At 44.6% G+C, this 27434-nt stretch overlaps 2 protein-coding genes across 4 annotated transcripts in view; one reads left to right on the top strand and one right to left on the bottom strand.

Annotated features, from left to right (window-relative positions):
- palld (palladin, cytoskeletal associated protein) overlaps positions 1-17062 on the top strand; it is a 62691-nt gene extending 45629 nt beyond the window's left edge. For all 3 annotated transcript variants that reach the window (XM_080012264.1, XM_080012263.1, XM_080012265.1), the window contains 11 exons: positions 6755-7447; positions 8052-8193; positions 8997-9098; positions 11081-11302; positions 11657-11806; positions 12464-12552; positions 12941-13073; positions 13703-13910; positions 14596-14761; positions 14868-15001; positions 15702-17062. In XM_080012264.1, coding sequence (XP_079868390.1) covers positions 6755-7447; positions 8052-8193; positions 8997-9098; positions 11081-11302; positions 11657-11806; positions 12464-12552; positions 12941-13073; positions 13703-13910; positions 14596-14761; positions 14868-15001; positions 15702-15862 — 2200 coding nt within the window. In that variant the 3' untranslated portion in view covers positions 15863-17062. The remainder of the gene's footprint in view (positions 1-6754; positions 7448-8051; positions 8194-8996; positions 9099-11080; positions 11303-11656; positions 11807-12463; positions 12553-12940; positions 13074-13702; positions 13911-14595; positions 14762-14867; positions 15002-15701) is intronic.
- A 1740-nt stretch (positions 17063-18802) lies between these two features.
- Positions 18803-24106, bottom strand: mpv17l2 (MPV17 mitochondrial inner membrane protein like 2). Its single transcript, XM_080002317.1, has 6 exons — positions 24008-24106; positions 23673-23901; positions 21240-21401; positions 20722-20798; positions 20447-20575; positions 18803-19839 (listed from the first exon to the last, which is right to left on the bottom strand). Exons 2-6 carry the CDS (start codon positions 23860-23862, stop codon positions 19744-19746), a joined length of 654 nt encoding a protein of 217 aa, XP_079858443.1. The 5' UTR covers positions 23863-23901; positions 24008-24106; the 3' UTR covers positions 18803-19743.
- Between the last annotated feature and the right edge of the window lie 3328 nt (positions 24107-27434).

Raw genomic sequence — 27434 nt, 5'->3', positions numbered from 1 at the left:
CGATTATTTTTTTTCTTCAATTTGTCTGCTGTCTGTGCCGTCTCAGCGCAGACAGCGATCAAAAAAGATATTGCGCTAATGATATGACAGCTCAAACATTCCCATAGAGTTTGTTGCAGCTCAGTGCAATTTGCCCTTGTTTTTTGTCTGATCGCAATTATCCATATGTGGCAATGTAAACAAGCCCTGCATCCGTGCGCCAGCAGGAGCCCGCTGCAGGCTACGTGGAGCGCACACACACTAAGAGGAAACGAGTACGTGCAGCGGAGCGGAGATGAGTATTGGAGTCTCCATCTATGCATACGCCAGTGCTCTACACTTGCCTGCTTTACGAATTATCAGTCTTAAATAAATATAAAATGTGAAATTATTGTCACACAGTAGTTATTTTGATCTAAAGTGTTTAATTCGAAAGTCAAATTGTAAGGAAATCCTTGCCTTTCCCCTGCTATAATGGGCAAATCTAGGGAGATCAGGCTTAAAATCACAGGACTTACCTGTTATGGGGAAACAAGTCAGCAGTATGACTTTGACAGATCTGTGAGCTTCCTTTTTTATTGAACACATGCAGAACAGTATCTGGCAGTGTCATTCTCAGCTGTCGGGATCCGTTTTCCCTGTTATATGGAAGATGGTTTTAAGCCAAAGATAAATTGCGGTGAAAGTGTACCTCGGGGGGATAGGCTTTTTCTTCGTTATTTTTCTGGCAAAAAACCTGCAGGTGTAGTGTAACTGACCTACTTATTTGGGATGAATTATTTTTGTTTGGTGCCATGTGGTGGCATTCTTTTTTTTAGTAAAATGTAATTTATATATAGCCTTGAAAAGACTGAATTCAGAATCACATTTGCTCGCACTCACTCTGAAGGAGTGTATCCCTGCAAATAAATCACTGATTCACTGATTCACTGATTCACTGATTCGTTCGCAGTGATACGCTCACAGTGATACGCTCACAAGTGATTGAATCCCCCTTTTCACCCAAAAGATTCACTATTCACTACTGACACTATGACGGAGCCGGTTGATGCCGTTTTCTCTGGAATATTGCACTTAAATGCTTTAAATAAAAACCGTGGATTGGTCTAAAAGTCTTTTCTTTTTTCTAAGTTTCCTTTTTTTCTTTTTTTCTTGTTTTTTCTATGTATTTATTGCATGGAGGAAGCAGATGGAGGATTTGAACACGGTGGTCTCATGTGGAGAGATTGGTCTGTGATAGCTGCGGCTCCAGGTTACTACTTGTATAAATTATTATATATGATTGCAGACACAAAATAATGTAGTTGGATGTATTTTATTGCTAAGTCAGTGCATCCGTTGTGGCTCACTTCCATTATGTTGTGGCTTTTGCGTTTGTGTTTTCCTTTAATGGGGTTGTGTTTTTTGAATTTGCAAAGCATTTTGGTATTCAGTTTGTTCGACACATCTGGATTTGGAGCGCGTTTTCTAAATGCTGCGCAGGTGTTGTGGTGATTTTCTCTTAATTTGCTTGTGTTTTGTCTATTTGCATGTGTTTTCTTAAGTTGCAGTGCGCTGAGCTCTCAGAGTCACCGTAGTTTACTCATTAACAGAAAATAAGCTTAAATGAATTACTAGTAACTTTTCAGCTCATGTAGAACGATAAACTGCTGAACCCTATGTTTGTTCTGTGTTCAGGTGTCAGAGCCTGTGTTTGTACTGGAGGTGTGACACCACACACCCGCACACACGCACGCACACACACACACACACACGCACACACGCACACACACACACACACACACACACAAGGTCAGGCTGTTGCCGAAAACAGGCGTGTTCAGAACGATACCAAGTGTTATGCAAACATACAAAGCAAGGCTGTCCTCACTGACTGTTTCCCTTCAGTTAATCGCATTAAATCGCGTCTGTATGTAAAAAAACGCAGGATTTGATCAATCTTGTGCGCCACATTTCCCTCATCAGTTTTCTGGTGATCGTCATTAAAATAATGAAATAATAATAATAAAAATAATCAATTCCTCAAATTGTTGACAAATCAGATATTTTTTGTGTCGCGTCCCGTCTTGACGACCTGAGGACCTGGATCTGGTTCTCCACCTGCGATCGAAATGCCACCGCGTCTGACTTTCCTGTTGTTTAGAGAAGGAAGCTCATTACTGGTCGTTTACACCCAACTACTTCCTGCCCCCCCCCCCCCCTTCCTGTTGACCATTCCATTAAATACTTCTTTATTCTCCTCGCCTCTATTCCAATGACGGGATGTCCCTCGTAGCCACTCTCAGACGACTCCCAGCATGCATACTGCTCATCCCCTCACCCAAACTAGTGAGTAAACATGGTGTTTTACTGGCTGATCAAAGCGTCTGAGTTTGACTTTACTGGTATGTGTTTCAAAAAGACTCTTCCAAGGGAGCTGGTGTAGACTGGTTTCACTGGTTTTCATTAGATACAGTGCCCTGAGCCCCTTCAGACTGACTTCAGACTCAGATCAGTCAGGAAGCTCTGGGACGAACTTGACGAACTAACTTTTATCTAATGAAGTTCTAGTCTAAGTCTAAGTTCCCTCCTGTATTCACCATCTTCTAGAGATGGAACATTTGCGTTTTCTTTGTGCGGGGATCGAACACGATGCAGCGTTTCCTTATGTTTGGTGAAGAGGGAGAGTTTCAGTTTGAAGGACGGCCATATGCTGCGTTTTCTCCAGCCCAGAGTCCTGTCGCCGCTTGGCTCAGACAGAGCGTCAAAACACAGGGCCATTGGCAAGCCGACAGGAGAACAGTAAGCCCCACTCCACCACAAGCAGAAAGAGAGAGGGTGGGGGGGCATACTCCACTAAGCAGAGAAACGATCAGACGTGCTACTGAGAAAAAAAAGGAGAGACTGCAAATCTCAAATGAAACATTTCTCACTTTAAAGAAGGTATTTTGGAGATATGTAATGTTTTTCTGTGGAACTCCTCGGTGCAGTTCATCCATTCCACAGGTTTAAGCACCACAAGTTCATTATTTCACTCATTCAGTGAACTTTGTGTCTGAGTGAGGTCACACTCTAAACTGTAGTTTGAGCGGATCGCCACGTTTCACTTTCACTCTGGGTTACTGATGCCAGCGAGTAGCGCTGGTGAGAATCTGCTTTTTTACCACTGGTTGGTGTTACTAACCAGTCTCCGGTTTGGAGAAGAATTGAAGGCGACGCCTGATGAAATGTCACGACAGTCGCAGTAATATTTACATCCTGCAGTCGTTCCCTCAGCGGACAGGATGCTCAGGGAACCTGGAGGTGTTTATCAGACCTGACGCAGATCATAACCCGACGCACCGTGACCTTTCTGATCAACATGCCACACGTACAGCTCTGCGTACAACTGCGCACAACTGCGTACAGCAGTTCAGTTGCGCCGGCGCAGCACGGACCGTCCGACTGAGTTAAAGTGACGCTGAGCAGAAAGTTAAACAGCTTTAAATGTCACTGCATCTGATCTGGGACGGAGGGAATTCTGTCAAGAAACATACATAAAGAACTTTTAACGACTCTCTGTCTGTTGAGAGAGAGGGGGGGGGGGGGGTAGTAAGAGAGAGACAGAGAGATAGAGGGAGGGCAGAGAGATAGTGTTAGAGAGAGGGATAGAGACAGAGAGGGCGAGAGAGAGGGGGATAGAGACAGAGGGGGGGAGAGAGAGAGAGAGAGAGAGAGAGAGGAAGGGCTGGAGGGATGGAGGGATAGAGAAAGACGGATAGAAAAAGACAGAGAGGGGTAGAGAGAGGCTGAGCGGAGGGAGGGGACGGAGGGCTGGAGGGTTTATAATGAATGAAAGTGTTTGGAAGCTGCTGCTTTATATAGAAACCAAAAAACACCTTTTAAGGAAAGAAGGTGATACAGCTGGAACACACACACACACACACACACACACACACACACACACTGGGTGGAAAAACCGTCCAGCATATTTTTGGATACATTTAAATTGAACTGACTTGTACACAGTGGTAAATGTTTAACTTTAAAGGAGGCACGTGGACAGACATCGTAAATGAGAGGAGGAGAGGAGAGGGGAGGAGGAGAAGAGGAGGATGAGAGGAGAGGAGAGGAGGAGGAGAAGAGGAGGAGAAGAGGAGGATGAGAGGAGAGGAGAGAAGAGGAGAGGAGAGGAGGAGGAGAGGAGAGGAGGAGAAGAGGAGGATGAGCAGAGAGGAGGAGGAGGAGAGGAGAAGAGGAGGTGAGGAGAGGAGAGGAGAGGAGAAGAGCAGGAGAGGAGAGGGGAGAAGAAGAGGAGGAGGAAAGGAGAAGAGGAGGAGAGGAGAGGACAGGAGAAGAGGAGAGGAGAGGAGAGGAGGAGAAGAGGAGGATGAGCAGAGAGGAGGAGGAGAGGAGAGGAGAGGAGGAGGAGAGGAGAGGAGAGGAGAAGAGGAGGATGAGCAGAGAGGAGGAGGAGAGGAGAGGAGAGGAGAAGAGGAGGAGAGGGGAGAAGAAGAGGAGGAGGAAAGGAGAAGAGGAGGAGAGGACAGGAGAAGAGGAGGAGAGGAGGAGATGAGAAGAGGAGGAGAGGAGAGGAGGGGAGAAGAGGAGGAGAGGAGAGAAGAGGAGGAGAGGAGGAGAGGAGAGGACAGGAGAGGAGGGAAGAGGAGAGGAGAGGAGAAGAGGAGGAGAGGAGAGGATGGGAGAGGAGAGAGGGGAGGAGAGGAGAGGAGAGGAGAAGAGGAGGAGAGGAGAGGACAGGAGAGGAGGGAGGAGAGGAGAGGAGAGGAGAGGAAAGGAGAGGAAAGGAAAGGAGAAAGGAGGAGAGGAGAGGAGAGGAGAGGGAAGGAGAGGAAAGGAGAGGAGAGGAGGAGGAGGAGAGGAGTGGGGGAATGAGGAAACAAACTGTGTTTCCTCTGCCGTCGCTCTGACCACACAAGGCCTTAAAAGGAAAAAAAACACGACGCACTGAGCCCGAGCGGCTGAATACTGAGAGTACTAAGAGAGTACTGCAGAGTACTGTAGAGTACTGTAGAGTATTTCAGAGAACTTGCGAGTACTCCAGAGTAATCCAAACTACTCCAGAGTATCCTGTATAAACTTTGCTGGTGCAAGAGAAAGTCTAGGAGGACAGAAACAGCTCAGGTTTACCAGAGTACATTCAACTATAACGTGTAGAAGTAACAGGCGTTTTTGTTTTATGGTGTTATTGTGACGACATGAGGGAGACAACGGGAAAACGACGGAGTTTCAACTTTCAAACCAGAACCAGCCAGAGAGCAGTGGAAGAAGTACTCACAGCTTTTACTTCAGCGAAAGACCCTGACACAAAAGTAAAAGTAATGAGTCTAGACATTTCTACTTCAGTAAAAGTAAGTACCTGCCCTTTAATGTACTGAAATTATTAAGAGTAAGAGTACTTGTGTCCTGATATAACAGAGTCTATAATACTTCATAAAGTACTTTTTAACCTTTTTTCTGCAGATTTACAGAAAAAAGGTAATTTACAAGGAAATATAAATATAAATATAAATCCTCATTAAAACAAGCTAAAACTAAACTAATGTGCGTCTCCAAAACAGAAACTACTTACTGTAAGTAAGTAGTAAGTAGTAAAAAAATGTACTCAAATACAGTAACAAAGTACTTGTACTGTGTAACTTTCCACCATGGACTGTAAATTACTTAACTCATACTAAAAATAGAATAAAATGTGTTTTCCTTTCAACTCAATATTTTTAGTTGAATAACTATTTAGTAGAATCAGCAAACCCCAAATTCTGTTCACTTGGAGTGTGTGTGTGTGTGTGTGTGTGTGTGTGTGTGTCTGTGTCTGTGCGTGCGTGCGTGTGTGTTTGTGTGTGTGGGTGTGTGAGTGTGGAGGAAAACATCTGGAACGGATTTGGGGAATGTGAGCTTGGTCCTGGTGGATGGGTTCCTACACATTCCTCTGAGATGTACATTCTACACACACACACCCACACACACACACACACACACACACACACACACACACACACACACACACACTGCCAGTACTAAATCTTTAAACTTCATTGTTTGTTCTTATTAACAAGCTTTTGGAGTAAATAAAGTTTAGTTGTGAAAAAAAGAGTAGAAGAAAACATAAGGTTGTGTCTAATGAACCACAGGATCTCTCTCAATTAAAGTTTTTATTACGTTTTTATTTTATTATTCTTTAGTAACATATATATATACTGTATATATATATATTTATATATATATATAATGGGTGGTTTGTGGTTTTGAAACATCAAGAAATGAAGATAGATAGTGAGACACAATTTGACCATAATGAGAGCTCACTGCACGAGGTCTGACGCAGTGGAGTTTCATTTGGGTGTTCTGTTTAATCTGAGCTCACATCTAATCCATCTAAGGATGTGCTGTGAAGTTCCCGGTGGCAGTGGGGACGCTGGGCTCCTCTTTATTTCCCAGCGCTGTCATTATGGAAACCATCATAGTGCTGTTATCTCCGCGCTGCAGCAGCGTGGAAGCTGTGGTCATGGCGATGTGAGCGTCAGCGGCGTCTGAAGAGCTCGTCACCGCGTTGCGCTACTTACCACGTTGGAACGGAGGGATTCAGCTCCGCCTGGAGCACCTGAGAAACCTTTTTAAGTCAATGCCAAATTCACAAAAGTTGTGACTCAATGAAACTTGATTCTCAAACCAAAAATGGCAAAACCACTTTTTTCCCTGTTGCACTACAGTTCCTCCAGATGTGAAACACATGAAATATATTTTTTAAATCCATTTTCTGAACAAGCCCTGATCGTGATCGTTGTGTTTCCTGCAGGAACGCCGCACAGCTCAAACAGCTCCAGGATCAGATTCTACTGGAGCAGCAGGAAGCAGTTGATTGGCCGCAGCACCAGGAAGTGCAGCCCCTCCTACAGGAAGCTTCGTCTCCGCCCGTCTCCGCTCCATCTCCCCCTCTACCCCCACCTCCCACCTTCCAGGAGCTGGAGAGCGGCGCCGCCATGCAGACCAGCACATTCAACTACGCCCGGCCTAAGCAGTTCATCGCCGCCCAGAGCCCCGGCGGCTCCCCAGGGGGCTCCCTGGGAGGCTACGTCAGCCAGTCCTCCACCTCCTCTAGCCTGTCCTCTCCACTCTCCCCCCCCACCTCCCACAAGCCCTTCAGCCGGGTGGCACTGCCCCCCTTCACCAAGGCCAGCAGCCTGGACTCCCCCAGCTCGCCATCCTTCCCGCCACCTCCTCCGCCATTCCTCAGCCCCGGCAGCCTCTCGTCTCCGTCAGGCTCCGCCCAGGACTTTCCCCCGCCCCCTCCTCCCCCTCCGCTACCCCCCCCACCCGTCCCCATGGCTCCCGCGGCGTCCCCCCCACGCTCCAACACCTCTTCCCCCTTCACCTCCGTGCCTCCCTCTCCGGCCTCCAGCTTCCTGTCCTCCGTTCTGCCCTCCACCCCATCCACCCCCTGCAGCCCCACCCTCAACGCCATGGGTTTGCCCAAAGGCAACGGCACGGTGTAAGTTCTCCCCATGCAGTGTTTGTGTTTAAGAACCTCTTGATATAATATATTAAATATGGTACTTGCATGCTGACAACACAGACACACACACGTATGCACGCGCGCGCACACACACACACACACACACATACACACATACACACATACACACACACACACACACACACACACACACACACACACACACACGCACACAGAATGGTCAGGGTAATAAGCCTTCGGCCCCCATGACGACAAACCTCCTAAAACAGACGATCATGTTGGAATGAAACTTGTGTCAAAGTGGAACAAACAGAATCAGGTTCAGAACATTCTGAGAGAAGGCGTGTCCCAGAATTTCCTGAAACCAAAACGGGACTGAAATCAATCAATACTTTGTCTGGAACCATTTTGTGCTTAAATTACGTAAACACCACCACTGTCACAAATGAATTGAAATTTTGAAATTCTCAATTAGACTGAATTTGTTCCAGGTTTCTTCCCTGCGTTTTTTCTTGGGGTGAGCAGAGCAGTTTTGAAGATTTTTAACGGCGTTTTAAAGGGGTTTTGAAGGGGGTGTTCAACCCGAGGCATGCGGCTCACCCCTGGTCCCGTCCCACAGGGTCCTGCCCAGGAAGTCATCCCTCAGCAGAGCCCCGCGTGCGGCCTCCGACTCTGACATCCAGGGCTCCAAGGATGCGGTGATCCAGGACCTGGAGCGGAAGCTGCGCTTCAAGGAGGAGCGCGTGGGCAACGGGCAGCAGGTCGGTGCAGGGTTCATAATAATTTCACTTTTTCATCATTCATACGATTAATAAATCGATAAAACTAAACAATTTGAGTTTGAGGAACATGTGATAACGAAACACTTGTGACTGACTCCCTCGCACATATCACACCTGGACAGAACCAATCTGAGTGCGACACATTTGGGTTTCAGCGTTATTCTAACTTTTCATTTTGAGGATTTTGTAATAAATGAATTCATTTGTTTTAATATTTTATTAATTCCACACAAGGTTTGGAACATGATATTTGGAGAAACAAAATTAATTTAACTCCTTCACGTTTGTTCCTGCCATGGTTGTAAATGTGATTTTATTATTATTCTATAATTTCTCATTTCCACTTTAATCAGCAGAACCTCAGCCGGAGAACTAGTATAATATATCTATATTGTATATTATATATATTATATAATAGTTTTCTAGCTCATATCCCCGCTTACATTTTTTATAATCCCAAATGCAGTTCATCACTTTGAATTACAGTGTGGAATTATGATAAAAATACAAAAATGTATATTCTAAAAAGTATAACATTCAACTATTTTTAAAAGGTGATGATTTCATATCACTGTTGTATAGAATGAGCGGCAAACTGATCAATGAGACCAAGCACTTATCTGATGATCCGATGATCAGCTGACCCAAAATATCCTCTAATCCTCATCCCCTTATCTGATCATACCGGCTGTGTGTGTGTGTGTGTGTGTGTGTGTGTGTGTGTGTGTGTGTGTGTGTGTGTGTGTGTGTGTGTGTATGCTGACACACTCACGTGCGTCCAGAGGTTGACCTACGAGGAGAGGATGGCTCGCCGACTGCTTGGTGCCGATAATGCTGCTACAGTACTAAACACACAGGAAGTAGAGGAGGACACGCCCACCCAGGTACACACACACACACACACACGCACACACACACACACACATACACACACATACACACACATACACAGATACACACACACACGCACACATCAATATACACGCACATGCCCACCCAGGTACACAAACACACAAACACACACAGGTATACAGACACACACACTTACATACACACACACACACACACACACACACACCAATACACACACACACATAAAGATACGCAGACACACACACACACACACACAGTTACACACATATATTAACACGCAAATCTATCTAGAGACATACACACACATAGAAAGAAAAACAAACACATAAATACACACATACGCACACATCTAAAGACACTTACGCACACATAAAGACATGCCCACACATATAAAGACCCACACACATATACACACATACACACATACAGATCTATACATATATAAAGACACACATAATGATTAGTGTGTTTCAGTGTTCCCACTCTGGATCTCCTCTCGGTGGATCAGGATCGATCTCATTAGTAACATGAATTTGAGCAAAGCGCAGCGTCATGAAGCATGTTGCCGCGGTAATGCACCTGCTTTACCTGTCGGTAAAAGTCCGTCCAAGACATCCAGCTAGCGTGGGAAATGGGTTTTTCGTGTTTTATAGTGCACAATGCTCCAAGTTTGAACATAGATGTCGAAATGCATTAAATGTGGACTGTGATGCTGGTTGGATTCCGAAAAAGCTTTGGATGGATTCATCAACTTCAGGACATCACACGTGCCGCAACAATCCAGTTCCATCCATTGGGATTCCTTAAGGCGTTCAGACTTAAATAAGCACAATATTTTATCGGGAATTTCTTGAACATGAATGTTAAATAGGTATAAATTAAGAGGTTAAAAGATATTTAAGGACGGGAACTTCCCGCCAGCTCAGACGATGACTGAGCTGCTGCTCAACGAGCAGCTGCGTCTCAGGCCTGTCATTATCATGCCCCCACGTGAGCGCCTCCGAGCGGCAGACGACAGATTGATGGTGGGCGGAGCTCAGCCGCTGATAGAGAGACGGGGAGGCTGGAGAAAGGCAGTGCTTTGGGTGGAGATGAAGACAGGTTAATGGAGGAAGGTCCGGGCTGAGCAATGAGACCCGACACATCAAGGCTCTGACTCAGCTTTCTGCCCTTGGCACCGACCAAACTGCAACAATACAATCCCAAATCACCTGAGTAGTGATACTCAGTACAGTACTTGTGAACTACACGGTACTTAGTATCGAAGGTGGAAAATCCAGGTTCAGAAATTGAAATGCCACTCCAGGATTTCAGTTCAGTTCTTTATTGTCACTTGAGGAAAAATGCAGCAAACAGGCAGAATAACAAATCAATAAGAGGAATATGACTTACAAGAAGGCCATGATCAGTGAAGGCGGACCCAGCCACAGACAATGGAATTTGGTAATATTTAAAGGGGTTTATTGTAGGCATAAAGGGGAATGGGGATGGCAGGCAAGGCAAAAGGTAAAGAGGCGGATGGCAGAGCTGAGCAGGACAGACGGACGAGTGAGTGAGCATGGCTGGCAGAGGATAAGCTCTGGGTTTGGTAAGCGGGCAGGCGAGGCAGGCAGACCGGAGGGTAGTGATCCTGGAAGCACAAGAAGCACGATGAGTACAGGTAATACTAACAACACAAGGGATAACTCTGACTATGCTATCGCAGAGTGGCCGAGAGCAAGAGACTACCACAGTAGTTGGAACAATGATCTGGCAATGAGCGGATGGAGAACCTGAGTAGATATACTGTTATACTGTACTGAGTTGATATGTTGATGGAAGGGAGCTGGAGAGTACCAAGGGAGGAAGCCACGCCCACACCACATACACAGACGCACACAGACAGACAGGGGAAAAGGGAAACACAAGGGAAATAACTGGAGGCACAGCTGGGACCGTGACAGACCAAATATGGTGCGCTTCATCCCTCTCTCTTTCTCTCCTCTCTTGTCAGGAGTACAAGGTGTCGAGCTTCGAGCAGCGGCTAATCAGTGAGATCGAGTTCCGCTTGGAGCGCTCCCCGGTGGAGGAGTCGGACGAGGACGTGCAGCATGATGAGGACGCCGGTGGCCGTGGCGTGGCGCCCGCCTTCCAGAGCAAGCTGCGACACTACAAGGTGTTCGAGGGGATGCCGGTGACCTTCAGCTGCAAGGTCAGCGGGAGCCCCAAGCCCAAGGTACGAGCTGTGAGAAAACAAGGACGTTCTAGGGATTTGAGAAGCCAAATGTGTGACTTTATACAGTAAAGCCGTTTCTCTGGGATTCTGCAGTTTGCTGTGATCGATGTGACCAAAATGTTTGATTTTGCTTCATTTGGTTTTTTTCTGTACATTTGCGGGAATTGGCAAAAATGACAAGTCAAAGATTTTTCTCTTTTTTTTTTTAACTGATTACCAGTGCTTTCTTGTTTTGAAAAAGTCTACATCAAGTCTCTCTCTATCAAGTCAACTAGGCGTACTAGATACTGTAGTAGCTCGGATGCAAACATCCGCATCAGACTGAACGTGAACTGGCTGCTCATGGCGCTGCAGGTCTACTGGTTCAAGGACGGGAAGCAGATCTCCAAGCGCAGCGAGCACTACCGCATCAGCCGCGATGCCGACGGGACCTGCTTGCTGCACACCAGTGCCGCCTCGCTGGATGACGACGGGAACTACACCATCATGGCAGGAAACCCAGAGGTGAGGAGGAGAGGATGGGAGGACCAGAGAGGGTGTCGGACGACACATCTCAGTTGTTGATGCTAACGTATTAAATATTGAATATCAGACATTAAATCAGCGGTCTCATACTCCCTGAGGGCCACTGGACATGTCTTCTCCTCCTTGGGGGCCAAGGAAAAACTAAATTTTTTACACTGCACATCAGTGAACTTTCAAAGAATATGTAAAAGTAGATTACATTAAAAATAGACACATAAGCAGGAAAAAATCTGTTATATTCATATTCATCACATTCATTTCACGTACAGAAAACATTCAGTAAAATTGTTGTTGCTGTGTTTCCAGGGCACTGACTGTGGTTTGAGACCCCTACATTCAACATTGGCCTTTTTTCCAATCTTATAAGAACAGGCTGAAAATTATGCACATGCCTGATGTAATGATGCCGTGTGATGACATAAGGCTGATAAACACATGCTTAAACACACACACACACACACACACACACACACACACACACACACACACACACACACACACACACACACACATATCTTCAGCCACCATCAGAACTCAGTGATAGAAATGGATTCCTGCCTAAAGAGTAAGGAAGGAAGACGCATGTTTAGACCTTCACTACCCTCCCCCCCCCCCCCCCCCCTCCCTTCCCCACAGGGTCGAGCTAGCTGCACTGGCCGGATGATGGTCCAGGCAGTGAACCAGAGAGGACGGAGTCAGCGCTCCGCCCCCGGACACATCCGCAGGTGAGTTCACCTGAGAATGAGAAAACCAGCTTCAAACCAACTGATACTGAGGAGAAACACTTCAAATTAGAAATAAAACAAATTTAACATCATCTCTGCGGTTAGCAGCTCTGCGTGTAAGTCTGCTTCTTGCTGCTGATAGGTTTGCTCTCATTCCATCCTCACACACCACACCTCGATACACAATGTCACACCTGAAAAGCTCCGCCCCCGGTAGCAGGAGGGCACAGGGTTATTTCTGTGAGCTCATTGTTGTCATGGTTACTCACTGTGGTGGTGATAAAGTGAACTGACCTGTGAATCCTGAACCCAAAACCAAATAACAGACTACTTTATAAAGAGAAATAAAACCTCTTCTTCCCTCTCTCTCTCTCTCTCATCCCCTCAGACCCAGGTCCAGGTCCAGGGACAGTGGGGATGAGAATGAGAACATCCAGGAGCGTCACTTCCGCCCACACTTCCTGCAGGCGCCCGGCGACCTCATTGTGCAGGAGGGTCGACTCTGCCGCATGGACTGCAAGGTAGCGGATCAATAGGGATCTGATCAATACTGATCTGATCAGTTCTGATGTTGAACTGGGATCATTAGAACCAAATGTGTCACTAAAGCTGTTTCATGTGGCTCTTGTGATACCAAATCCATATTTTAACCTGTTTTTTGATAGGGCTGAGTAAAAACGGAATTTGAATGTATTGTATCAGTTATAAACGCATACACTAAACGTATGCTTTCATTATTGATACGGGTAAGCAGAATATATAGTATTGATACTCCGGTGTCATACAACCCCATGTATGTAGTGTGGAGTGGAGAAATAACTTATCACACTGCACCCTGGTGGTTGCATTTAAAACATTAGCAAAAACAAATCCTTATTTTCTCTACATATTGGATTAAAAAACAGACTTTCCACCAGATGGACGATGTGGTAACTGGTTTGGTCGGAGAAATCTCCTTCAGCTCCACTCTTTAATCCACCTGAATTCACATTTCGTACTCATCATGATTGACACAACTCAAATCCATCGCTAGCGAGGGTGGATTTGAGACGCACAAAGCGTTTCCCTGAAGGAGAGAAGGATCAGCTCCCACCGCTAACCAGCAGCGAACCATGGTGTTCCACTCATGACGCCGCTCTGCCCCCTGTAGGTGAGCGGTTTGCCCACACCTGACCTGATCTGGCAACTGAACGGACAGACCATCCGCCCCGACTCCGCCCACAAGATGCTGGTGCGGGAAAACGGAATCCACTCCCTGGTCATCGAGCCCGTGTCCAGCAGAGACGCCGGCATCTACACCTGCATCGCCAGCAACAGAGCCGGACAGAACTCCTTCAACCTGGAGCTCATTGTGGCAGGTAGACTCATTCATTCAGTCATTCATTCAGTCGCTCATTCATTCACCCACTCACTCACTCACTCATCCATCCATTCAGCCATTCAATCGTTCACTCGTTCATACAGTCATTCATTCAGTTATGAATAATTCATTCATTCATGTGCATGTCTGCGGCAAGGGTCACACTCTCCTGGGGGGCCATGCTAACACATCAAGGGAAAGATAAACTGTCCCATATTTATTTCTGTCCCATCTTTTTTTTTGCCTGACTTATTATTGAATTTCCTAATAATACATATTTTAAATAGATATATAATCATTAAAAAAACATCTTTGTTATATTCTATTTTATCGTATTTAATTTTATTTTCCATCTTTTGTAGAGATGGAAAGTTCCAAGTTCCGAAAGTAAAACTCCTGTTTCCAATGTTTTAGCTCCAGCCTGATCCTCAAAGTTGACTCTGAATCCCTGAGTGTTTTTCTTTCTGTACCCATCTCTGCCCCTTTCACAAGAAATAAAAGAAACCTTTGTATCACCTTCACGAAGTGTGATGTTGGGCATTGTGACAGCGATCACATAACCCCGCCTGCAGTTACAGTCCATCGATTGATTAGCGGATCGACTTGATAATTAGATGATTATGTCCCAAAATGTTCAGTCATGTCATGTTCATTTGATTGTCAATACAACTCTCGTCACACAGCCAAAGAGATGCACAAGGCTCCATCATACATCGAGAAGCTGCAGAACACCAGCGTTGCCGAGGGTTACCCGGTGCGTCTGGAGTGCCGCGTCACCGGCGTTCCGTACCCGCAGATCTTCTGGAAGCGGGAGAACGAGTCCCTCACCCACAACACGGACAGAATCAGGTGGAAAGTCTTTTTCAAATCTGTTCAGACGCGACGCCGCCCGGTTTCACCTCACCGCGCTCAAGAGTTTCTGCTTCCAAAAACGATTGTGCTGCCCTTTCCCCAGCATGCACCAGGACAACTGTGGCTACCTGTGTATGATCATCCAGCCGGCCATGAAGGAGGACGCCGGCTGGTACACCGTCTCCGCCAAGAACGAAGCCGGCATCGTGTCCAGCACCGCGCGGCTCGACGTGCACAGTGAGTGAACGTGAAGTAACACACGTACTTACTTACATCATTAGACTTACTGAAATATATCAACTTTTGGAGCCTTCTACTTGGAGTTTGGAGACAACCTTTACTCTACTAGAAATCGAAGTAAATATTTGTACTTCTTACTTTACTACATTTCTCACGCAATAACATTACCTTCGTTTTTGAAAAAAAAATTACAATTATTTGAAAAGCAAGAGGAACTAATCCACTGAACCAATCAGATCAGAGTCAGGGCACTGAATAAGACAAGTACTTTTACCTTTAATACATTAAGTACATTTAGGATCAAGTACTTATACATTTACTTCAATAGAAAAGTCAATGTTGTACTTTTTACATTTACATTTACATTTACATTTAGTCATTTAGCAGACGCTTTTATCCAAAGCGACTTACAAGGGAGAATAACATTCAAGCTACATTGCGACAGAGATTAGTGTAACAACAACATTCGTGTAACAATAAATACTGCAAGGTGGTGCTAAGTAGTTGTAGGTTAGGACAGGAGGTACTCACTGAAGAGCTGGGTCTTCAACTTGAAGACCCAGCTCTTCAGTGAGTACCTCCTGTCCTAACCTACAACTACTTTTCTTTTACTAGAGTCCTTTAGGGTTTTTGTGTATTTGTACTTGTACTGCAGTAAAAGCTCAGAGTACCCCACCCTCCCCTCCCCACCCTGCAGCCCAGTGGCAGCAGCCAAATCCCCCCAGGCCCAGGAAGGTGAGGCCCGCCACCAGTCGCTACGCAGCGCTGACGGAGCGCGGGCTGGACGTGAAGGCAGCCTTCTTCCCCGAGGCCAGCCCCTTGCCGCCGGGTGCGCTGGTGGAGAGCGACGACCTGTAGGGGGCACCGCCCGTCTGAACTGAACACTGTGACACTGAGGCTGCAGGGTCCACTGCCCCCCCCCCGCGCTGCAGGTCCGCCCCCACCCCCACTCCCACCCCCAACACAACAACCTTCTCTCATGTTTCCTCGCTGTCTAACGGACTGTTCGCTGCACCCTGTTTGACTGTAGGTCGCCTGTTAAGTGCCTGTTATCTCATGTCTCAAGGTTTTAAAGTAAAAATATATATTACTGTGCATGTTTAAGTGGTGCCATAATAAATACACGAACTGTAATGCTGTTGCTATGGAAACACGATAGAGAGGGATGGAGAAGCGGAAAGTGAATGGATGTGTCATGGCGAAGGATAACCCGGAACACAAGGTTTTGGAAGTACGTAGGCTACTAGGGGTACTACTAGAGTACTACAGACTTACTGTCAGTACTCAGTAGAACTGTTGTTTGGATGAACAGCAACAGGAAGTGAATTGAAGCGTGATTAGTTGTACAGTACATGGTACAGTATACGCCACAGTACAGTACAGGGTACAGTACACAGTACAGTACACGGTGCAGTTCACAGTTCAGTGCATGGTACAGTACTTGGTGCGGTACACACTACACAGTGCAGTACATAGTAAAAAGTACTGTGTACTGTACACGTTGACACGTTGACGTTGACAACATTGATGCCAACTTGAGGTGATGCAGTTTGAAGGCTGGAGCTGTGGTGATAAAGACAGTGATGAGGTTGAGGTTCTTGGTTTATTTCCGTGTGATTTAAAAAGGCCTGAAAAGAGAGCTGAAAGGCCTTTTAGCAGAATTTATCACAAACTTTTGTACAAGAAAAAAGTTGCTTTTATTTACTTTCCAGGAAAACTTAACTTATACTCCTGCCTTGTCTCCCATTTTCCTTTTTAAACCCATCTTTCACATATAATGAAATGTTATAAATATATATATATAAATATATATAAATATATACATACATCATGCAGACATAGTTCATGTGCAGGTTATTTCTGGACACTTGCCAAATAACATTATTTCACTAGAATTGATTAAAATCCTACTTTTCCATCACAACAGCGAACAGTGGATTCTCTGCTCGCTGTGGAATGACGTTTGAATTTTTCTCCCACTCTGTGCCTGTTTATGGATTGTTCTCTGACATTATTTTAGCTTATGAAGAATAATAACAATAAAGCCCCATGTGATGACTTTTTGTGGTAAAATATTAACTTTTAACATCTCATACCAATGGAACTATTCTCAGACTCTGTAGAGGAAGTGATGCGGGACACTGTAGGTATTACTAATACATGGTTACTATTGCAACACACACTGAGTTCCGCTGATGTGAAAAAAAATTTTTGTTGAAAGTTCAAAGGTCAACGTCATGACACACTAACGTCAACGACAGTTTGTACAATTTCTGTGAAATAAAGTTCAACCGGAGGCGCTGTTTCCGTTTCCTTGAGACGATGGAGGAGCCGTGAAGGAACATTGGACCTGAGCCTCAGGAAGAGCAGCCGCTCCGTCCTTATCCTGTAGTTGGCCTCAGTGAGTCCAGTCCAACTATAGGAACCCGTGGGAGTCCACCATCTCCACCGCCTGCCATTGGATGGAGAAAGGGGTCAGGACCACCAGCTCCTTCGTCTTTACCGATGTTGGGGAGCAGATGGTTACTATCGCTCCATCCGAGGAAGCGCTCAACTAGACCTCTGTCCTCCTCCTCCTCCTCCTCCACTGCGGCCCTCATTCTCTCCGTCCCACTCCACTCCTCCGTTGTTCTGCTGCAGCTCTTCTTATGTCCTCGCTCCCTCATTCCCTCTGTGGCCTCCTGCCATGAAAGCCTCAATGTCCTTATTGATCTATGGTTGAACGACACAGCGTTCTCCATTTCCAATCTTCATGAAGTTATAATAGAATCCAGTATCGCAGATCAAAACATTTCGGTTCCAGATGTGATTTCGCATCCCCGTGTGACCTTTCACCCCTTCAATTCACACCGCTGGCCCCCGGCTGTAAGGAGACACCAGAAACATTCCCAAAGCTATAAATACCCACGCCCTCCTCCATCTAATCACCTCCAGCTGTAGCACAGCCTGCCCGGCCCCCGTGCCGGGCCCCTCCAGAGGTGGGCTTGGGGGTCTGGCAGCGCGGGGGTCTGACGGAGAAGGGCGGACGAGGAAATATGAGTTTGGCTTTTTTGGCCCCCGCGGAAAAATCAACGCATTGAAAGTGCTGATGAAAGCGCAGACCCCGGGGCCGGGGGTCTGGACAGGGCCAGACTCACTGGAGTCTCCAGTCAGCCAACACCTTCTGGAGCGGTGATTCAGCCTGAGAAGGCAGCACTGTGGGGCTCAACATGGGCCCGAGGGCTGCTGGGGGGGCCACTGAAGAATCCTGGGGTGAAAGGGGATTTTGAAAACTCAAAAGAATATCCAGTATTGAATTTAAGATTAATTTTAACACAATAGAAATCAGTGTCAAGTATAAACACGGTGTTTAGGAAAGCAGATCAGATTTGTTCTACAGTATTTCTAAATGTCAAACTTCACATCTGTGAATATATTTTCAGTCGTGTTTGGATTCATTAAGACAGGAACCTGTTACTTCTGTAATGAAGTGTTTTTGTTATAGTGATACAAAGCAGCACATGGACTAATTTTCTTATCTGACGTCAAAATTACAAATACATATTTGTGGGTGGGTGTGTTGGGGAGGGGGGTTGTACAACTGGCACATAAATTTAAATCTTTTACTCGAATCGATTGGAAAAGATATATAATTTCAAGATCGACACTGAACCTTTGTGGCCATTCTAAGAACTACCACAGGGTTCTACCGGGGATGAGGTGGTGGAAGGAGAATTCAACTCTGCTTTTATTTGGCTTGAAAGTAAAAGTACAAATTCCCTTGACACAAAACGACTCTAGTAAAAGTGAAAGTACCTCATTGACATTTGTACTTCACTAAAAGTAAAGAAGTACTTGGTCTTCCATTAAATCATATTATTAAAACTAAATTTACTACTTGTCACTTTGAGTTGCGCTGGTTATAACAAATTCAGCAGCTTTGACACCAAACAACCCCAGAAATAAAATCACATGGAATTTTAAAGACTCAAAGGAGTTCCTGTATAAACTCCTAAAAAGGAGTTTATACAGCAAAATACTGCAGTAGCATGCATTCTGAATGGAGGCATTATTAAGGCAAGATAAGAACAAAGAATTATACATGCAAGAAAAAAAATTGTAAATAAGAAAACCTATGTATCTGATTTGACTATCTCTGAATTGGTCAGCATATTGAACAGCAAGGTTTTCTCGGAAGTTAAATAATCAAACTCCTGAAACCTACAATCATCACTTTTTACTCTCAGCGTTTATGGACAAAGGATTTAAAAACGTGTTATTCGACACTTCCCTGATACTTCTTCACGTAGTTCCCCATGTTAGGAGCTTTCCAGAACAAACACTACTTCTACTCTTTGGCACTGTGTCTTTATTAGTCTAAAGCCAGTGCTGTAAAATAAAACAATATGAAATTATTTTTTAAATAAAGTACATTATTCACTCCATCTGCATGATTATTTAAACCTGTTTGTCTCTAATCTAAAAATCTTAAAAATGTTGCATCATTGTCATTACATTCCATTATATATTAGTGTAGATATCAAATAATTTTGACTAATATCTTACAGACTGATATCTTAAAATTCATGTCACTGAAAAACGATAACCCCTCCCCCAGCTCCAGGTCAAAGGAGTGTTCACTGGCGGGACAGCAGCTTCAACAAGACAAGTCAAACAGACAGATAAATACAGAATATATCCCTAAACCTGGAGATCCTTTTTTCCCCTTTACAACAAACAACTTCACTTCCATCAGCAGCTTAAACTTTGTCCTCCAGTGAGCTGCTTGGCTCTGCCCCCTGCTGGTTGTCTGGGGTACTGCGATGTGGAAGCAGATCAGCCGGCGGCCTGTCATCCTGGAAAACAGACAACATTAACAGCTAACACACAGATTACATTTTGACACAGGGATTGTATTTTAATGCAGAGATAATATTTTAAGACACAGACCATATTTGAACAGTTTATATTTCAACAGATTACATTCTAACAGACAGATTGTATCAACAAGTTTCACATAAACATGTTACCAGGGTATAACATTTGTTGAAAAAAATTACATTATGATTTAATAATCACAGGTTACATCAAGAATACAGTATTACTGAAAGATGGAGGAATTTCAATAATGGCAGAAAAGCTTGATTAATTGGCATTTAAATGGGAGGGGCTTCTGTTCAATTATCAGCCGTCAGTTATTCCTGAATAATGACCGTTGCAGGGAAACCACCGGGTTTCAGGTCCCCCCTATCTGCAAAATAATCCCGACAAGACAATACAAGACCCCCCCATTTAATTTCCCGATTACCCTGTCATAACTTATTTTGCTGATAATAACTGGCTGGCTGCAAATTATCCGGAAAAATCTGTTTGTTTCCGCATATTCATTTTTCCAGCTTTCCCCAGATAAATTAAGTATTTAAGTATGTTTTTTTAGAGTGGGGTGGGGTGTGGCGAGCTTACCCTGTGCTTCAAGTAGGAGAGGTAGGTGTCCCACCCTAAGGTAACGGTGTTGACGTATAGGACGCGGTATTTGGGCGACAGGAAGTAGAAGTTGAACATCTGTGCGGTCGGCCAGACACACCAGTCAGCCTGCAAGAGGTTCCAATGCAGATTAGAAAGCTGCCTGTAGTACTGTGTGTGTGAAGTGTATACTGTGATACTTTGATGGTAGTAATAAGTTAGTACTGTGGTACTACTATTGCAGTACTGTGTTTAATACACTCTAACTTGCTTACCTTATAGAACTCCCAGAACTTGTCTCTAAACTCCTGCCAGCCTTCAGATAAAGTGTGTCCCTCCATGAGACCCATACCTGCAACAATAAAGAGTGTTTGATCAGAAAAAATGTCGTTTTTATTGTCCAAGACCCGAGCGTCACATGACAGAGGTAACGGAAAGAAAGGACAGAAAGAAAGCGACCTTTGATTGATATCAAATCTTCTCCTCTTCGCCATTAAACATAGGCTCTTTTTCCGATCTCATGAGAACAGGATGAAAATAATGCGCATGGCTTATGTGATGATGCTGTGTGATGATGACGTTTGGCTGATAAACCACACAGACATCTTCAGCCACCATCAGATCTCAGAGCTAGAAATGGATTCCTGTCAAAAGAGGAAGGAAGAGTCTCTCTAGAAAATGTCCAGTAATGACAGTTTGGATCCTAGTTTCACTGATATCTCCCTCACTAGCGCAGAGATGCTACAGCGTTTTTAACTAAGATAACATTCACACTGGACAGTGATCCACTCACCCACAAAATACCACATTCCCAGGGTTGGCGAGGCAACTAACTGATCCACCAAAACTTTCTTCACCACTGTCTTGAGGGCTTTGCCCACGTAGACCTTGTCCAGCCAGGAGTACCAGAAGTGTAGCGCCGGGCCCATGGAGCAGCCCACCACAAACATGTGCCCTGGAGGTTAGGAGAGGGCACGAGATTAAGATCACTGCTTTGAAATAAAGTTTATGTATACAAAATAAATGGTGTGGAGTTATTTAATTGAGGCCATTTGTAAGATGTGACCTTACAGTAAACATCTAAAACACATTTCTTGCAATCAGTAAAAATCCTCTCTTTTTGTACACAAAAAACATTGTGCGGCGTAAATAGTATAACATTATTTGAGAAGTCTAAAATATTCATGGGCCCCTCATAATTAACACAGGCCAGACGTGTCTGCAGTAATCAGAGAGTTAAATTTTACTTTTTGAGATTGTTTTAAAACCAAACCTTGATTTCTGGACAAATCTTCTCTCTCTTGTTCAATACAATATTGCATGCAAGGATAGAGGGACAGTCTATTGTTTTCTACAGACAGTCTACACCTGGGGTCTGCAAAGGGATGTGTTAAGGCCCGGGATCCTGAGCTTGTGAACAAGCTTAGCGAGCACAATAGTGTTGAACGCTGAGCTGTAATCTACAAACAGCATCCTCACATATGTATTTCCCATATCCAGATGGGAGAGGGCAGTGCGTACTGTCAGGGCAATGGTGTCTCCGTAGATCTGTTGGGACGGGATGCCAATTGATAGGGGTCCAAGGTGTCCGGCAGGCTGGAGCCAATGTGGTTTCTGACTAGCCACTCCAAGTCCTTCAAGATGATGGAGGTCAGTGTTACTGGGCGGTAGTCATTCAGGCAGGTGATGGAAGGTTTCTTTGGTACAGGGGACTAAGGTGGTCTGTGTGAAGTGGGTGGGGACTGCAGACTGGTTATATATATATATAATATAGAGGTGAATATCTCCGCTAACTGGTCGGCACAAGCTCTGAGGACGCGGCCTTGGATGTCAGCTGGCCCTGGTGACTTCTGAGGGTTTACTCTTATAAAAGCTCTCCTCATGTCAGCAGTAGTTTGGGACAGAGTGCACTCGTCTTGGTCCTCAGCTAGCCTCGAAGAAAGGCGGCAGGCAGGGCATCGCTACTTATTCTCCCCTTGTAGTCTGTGATGGAACGCAGTCCACACCGCATACGTTTGATGTCAGAGCTGTGGTACTTAGACTCCAACTTCTCCCTGTAGACTCTTTTTGCATCTCTGATGGCTCCCGTAGGTCCTATCTGGATTTCCTCAAGGCCTCCAGGTTCCCAAAGCTATTGGCAGAGGACTGTGCTCTGAGCTTAGCACAGAACTCACCATTAACCCAGGGATTTTGGTTGGGGAAAGACCTGACATGGACTTCGGGGAGGACATCATCGATGCATCTGGAGATGAAGACTGAAACATTCTGTGTATTCATTTATGTGTCCACATTGGCTTCAACCAGAACATCTGCCAGTCTGTGGTTTCACAACAGTCCTGGATAGTGGCAATGGCTTCAACACTCCAGCATTGAACTGCCCGAAGAACCGTTTTTTCCTGTGTTAGGCATTGTCTGTAGGTTGGGGGGAGCAGAATGGAGGTCTGATCTGTCTTACCAAAAGCAGGGCAAGGCAGGGATTTGTAGCTGTCCCGTAGTTTAGAATAAAAATACTAAAGAGTCTGATCATCATGAGTGGGAAAGTTAATGTGCTGGTGATATTTGGGCAAAACCTTCCTCATATTAGCCCCCTTGAAGTTGCCAACAACAATGGAAGCTACCTCAGGGTGAGCATTCTCTAGCCCAGGGAACATTTGCCGGGAAAAGGCTCAGTGAAGGCGGATTACAGTATCTTGTCCAAGATCTGCATAGGATACCAGCACGTTTACTCATTTACTTTCTCCTCTGTCGGCAAGTTGGTAAACACAGTGGCGGCAGGACAAAGGGATCGCAGAACGTTCTCCGGTAAGTAGAGGGAAAAGTCTGTGTTCAGTGACGAAAGGATATCCACACGTGCTTTTTGATCATACTGTATGAAAGACAGTGCAGCATGTACAAAAATAAACACAATAATAGCAATAATAAACAATGACATGGGAAAAAAATAATGCGAAAATAAGTGATTAGGACCTGGAATAAATCGTACAAGAACTTTTATTCCACCGAACTTCAGAAAGTAATTTTCTTGGATGTCAGGGTTCGGGAACCTCAGAATTGTGACCGAGATAGAAGAAGTTGACTAATTTAGTTAAATACCGGTATATGCATAAATCCAAAGAGCCAGAGGACAACCTGCAGGTCTTTAAAAAGTCATTAACATCAGATTTATTTTAGCCATATATTTATTTTTGTTGAGTTGAGTCAAGTTAGACACCAAGCAGAAGCCCACCTGTGCGGCCCCAGTCCCGCGGTCTGCCGGGGACCCTGCGCCTCTCCCGGGCCTGCTGCAGGAGATCCCCCAGGGCCAGCATCCCTCCGCCGCTCAGCGTGTTGGTCGCCAACAGGTACCGGCCCGAGAAGAACGGCTTCCAGTAGAAGGAGATCCGCACCAGAAAGTCTCTTCCCGCCCGGGGAAGCATCGCGTTTGGAGCTGCAGGAAAACAGAGCGGCTCTGGAGGCTTTTCATCCAGAGCGGAACCAAGGTGTGAAGGTCCGAGCCAGGGTCTGAAGGTCCGGGGCCAAGATCTGAAACCATTGTGGGGGAATGGGGACGAGGTGAAATACCTGAATGTTTTGCCGCTGGAGGAGCCGACCCGACCCGACCCGACCCTTGTAATAACAACAGGTTATCAGACGTAACAGTCACTCAGCACATTGACCAATGAATCCACAACCTGGTTCTCCCTCATGCTACAAACCAACGTGATCGGTAAAGACGCACCTCAGCGTCACATTGTGAGTGATAACTGTACTGCACCGCCCCCTGGTGGCCTGGATGCCCAACAACCCGTTTGATTTAACGCTGTATCCCTTCTCACTCTAACTCGGGTAACTCTTTTTTTTTAAATATATATATATATAATTGCAGACCTGATTTTGCATTTCCAACAAAGCTGAATGTCAAGAATACAAGTTTGAATCAACATAAACATGGCAAATGTATAAAACATGTATATAACATGTATATAATATAGAAAAATCTACAACAACAAATCAGTCCCCCATTTAACGTTTTACATAGAAAAAAATAATGAAATGACTTGCTATGAAATATAATTATCAAAATTACTTATTTTTATAGATCTATTTATTTTATAGTTCACCTATTTAAGTGTGAAGACGCATCATCAATGCGAACCACAAATAAAAAGTACTTGCAGGTGTTATAGATGAATGTATCGGAGTAAAAGTGTAAGATATTTGCTCTTAAATGGGCTCTCCAATGGAATATACTCAAGTCATGTCAAACATACGTCAACATTGTACCGATGGTACTTGAGTACTCAATACTCAATGACTTTTCACCCCGAGCTGCCAACACCCAGATATTATGACATCAGCGTGAGCTTTTCTGCTCGCTTTCAGTAACAGTGAAATCGGATGATTAAGGCTGAACTAAACCTTCAGAACTGTCGTTCAACATTTCCAGTTACACTTCAACAGTTGAAATAAGGGCAAATAAATAAAAACTGGATGAATGAGCAGACTGCGGAGACCTCCCGCTTCTCATCAATAAACCAGCAGCGATAAATATTCAACGAGCGCTGAGTAGTTCAGCGAGGGTCTTGCGTCACGGCTCCTGATTGGCTGCTGTCACACGTCAATTATCCCCACGGTCACTGACCCCGCCCCTCTGCCGGACTTCTCCGTCAAATGACGTGCGTGTTTCTGCAGGTCGGCTCTGGACACTGCTCGTAGCGGAACGCAGAAGGGGAATAAAAAAAGCTTCCAAGGTGGGATATCGATCTATCTGTCCTCTGCGATCTGATCGGTGTGTTAAAACCTCGATATTGTCTTTTGCTGGCGTGTGATCAGAGGAATCAACGGCAACACAAGATGCTCCGCGCGGGCATCGTGCATAGTCCGTGCACTGTGCAAAATGCGATGTGGAATATGGAATTTGAAAAACGAATTACTCGGTCGTGTGTTGCTGTAGAATAATAATAATAATAATAATAATAATAATAATAATCATTGTCATCATCATCATCATCATCATCATCATAGAATGATATGAGATAGAATGACAGAATGATAGAAACATAGAAGGACGGATGGACTGTGACAGGTCGCACCGTAGGCACCGAGGCAGGTCCGTGAAAAGCACTGCGGAATGAAACATATGGAACAGCAGCTCTGTATGTGAGTGTGCCTGGGCGTATGGGAGCGTGTGTGTGTGTGTGTGTGTGTGTGTGTGTGTGTGTGTGTGTGTGTGTGTGTGTGGGTGTGAGGGTGCGTGGGCGTATGGGAGTGTGAGTGTGCGTGTGCGTGCGTATGTGGGTGCGAGCGCGCGTGCGTGCGTGGCCCCAGCTGAAGAAGCTCTCGGCCTGAGGCTTTACGATTGGTTTGTTTTTTATTCAGGCACGTAGGAATAACAAAACAGATAGGAAACACAAGAAATAGCCATTAAAAATGAAAGAAAAAGCTTATCAAATGAACATACAAAGGAAGAAGTAAAATCGTATCTTCTACCGCTATTCTATATCCTCTTAATTTAATTTAGCTCTTAACTTGAGTTTATTTAATTGTAGGCGGATATCCTCCTTGTTTTCAAGTTGACTCTGGTTGTTTCTGTTGTTTGAAACTTTATTTGATCCTGATGAAACAGAATAAGAGGCAGCAGTAAATGATCCTCCAACATCCTTGGTATTCTGGCCCCCGGACACAGGAGCCTTTCGTACATACTGAAAACACTATTCTAAAGGATCAAAATACTATTCTAAAGATTCCAACTGACCATCATCATACTGGGCTTCTGTATACTGTATACATGTGTGTATGTGTTTGTGTGTTTGTGTGTGTGTGTGTGTGTGTGTGTGTGTGTGTGTGTGTGTGTGTGTGTGTGCCAACTGTATCCTCTTTAAAAGGTGCTTTATGTTTTCTATATAAAACAGCAGCTTTCAAACAAACACTTTCATTCATTAAATGAAATCCCTCATCCAAACCCCTACAGCTAAAACTCTAGTTTTTAAGCACAATTCCTCAGAAATTGTGACAGATTTGAGGTAAAATGTATTAAAACTAGACATTGTGCAAACTAGAATTTTATTTAGTACACCAAAATATGCATCACATAGTATAAAGTGCCAGGACAATGTACTACATCTGGTGAACACTGTACACCACGCTGGGTATCCCACAATGCATTGTGAGGGCAAGACTCTGCTAAAGGTTTCTATGCAGCATCGTCATGATGACATGCTCAAGTGGGGCAACTGCATGACAATGTTGTATATAGTACTGTATGTAGTATGCGGTATGTAGTATGTACAGTAGCATACAGTAGGTAGTATGTAGTATACAGTATGTAGTTTGCAGTATGTAGTATGTACAGTGACATCCAGTATGCAATATGCAGTATGTAGTATACAGTATGTAGAACATACGGTAGCATACAGTATGCAGTTTGCAGTATGTTGTACTTATGTACATGTTGTACTTTGTAGCACAAGTTACAATTTTTCAATTTTTACAATGACTCAGAGACGAACCATAGATTTATATAGCCTTGGTTCATGATGTTCCAAGGTGACTATGTTCTCAATTTAATGCCAATGTTCTTACATTTTTGGTGAATTTGTGAAGTTTTATCAATATTTCCTGATACACACGTAGATCGGTGTGAATCAAACTTGGAAGCCAACACATATAAAGCGTTCCCATTGTTGTTTGGGAAAAGAACTGGGAAACCTTTTGCAATGAAGCAAAATGTTTCCCAGTTCTTCCCAGGTTTCATCTCCACAAGGTAGAGGGTTGTTCCTTCTACTGGTGCTACGGACAAAATGTCATCAAAGTGCTGTTCTAATACTTCCTCTACAATATCAACTGGTTGTAAATATGTGTGCATAAACATTCCATGTTGTTGTTTATCAGATAATGATAAATCAATCTCAATATAAGATCAATATTTTCATGTTTTGAACTTAAAATCTGCATTTTCAATATTATTAATGCACATAGATTCATTATTGTTGTTTGTGGTTTTTGGATC

The sequence above is a fragment of the Zeus faber genome (genome assembly GCF_960531495.2).
Source record: "Zeus faber genome assembly, chromosome: 1".
NCBI classification, from domain to species: domain Eukaryota; kingdom Metazoa; phylum Chordata; class Actinopteri; order Zeiformes; family Zeidae; genus Zeus; species Zeus faber.
The sequence above is the reverse complement of the archived record's forward strand: the minus strand, read 5'-3'. Positions and strand labels throughout refer to the sequence as shown.

Bases quoted from the DNA above. Each gene is read 5' to 3' on its own strand.
- mpv17l2 (XM_080002317.1), bottom strand. From the start codon at position 23,862: ATGCTTCCCCGGGCGGGAAGAGACTTTCTGGTGCGGATCTCCTTCTAC. The intron at 20,799-21,239 runs GTGAGTGGATCA...TTATTGTTGCAG, and splicing joins GGGAATGTGGTATTTTGTGG to GTATGGGTCTCATGGAGGGA. The intron at 19,840-20,446 runs GTAAGCTCGCCA...TCTGTTTTCCAG, and splicing joins TCTCCTACTTGAAGCACAGG to GATGACAGGCCGCCGGCTGA.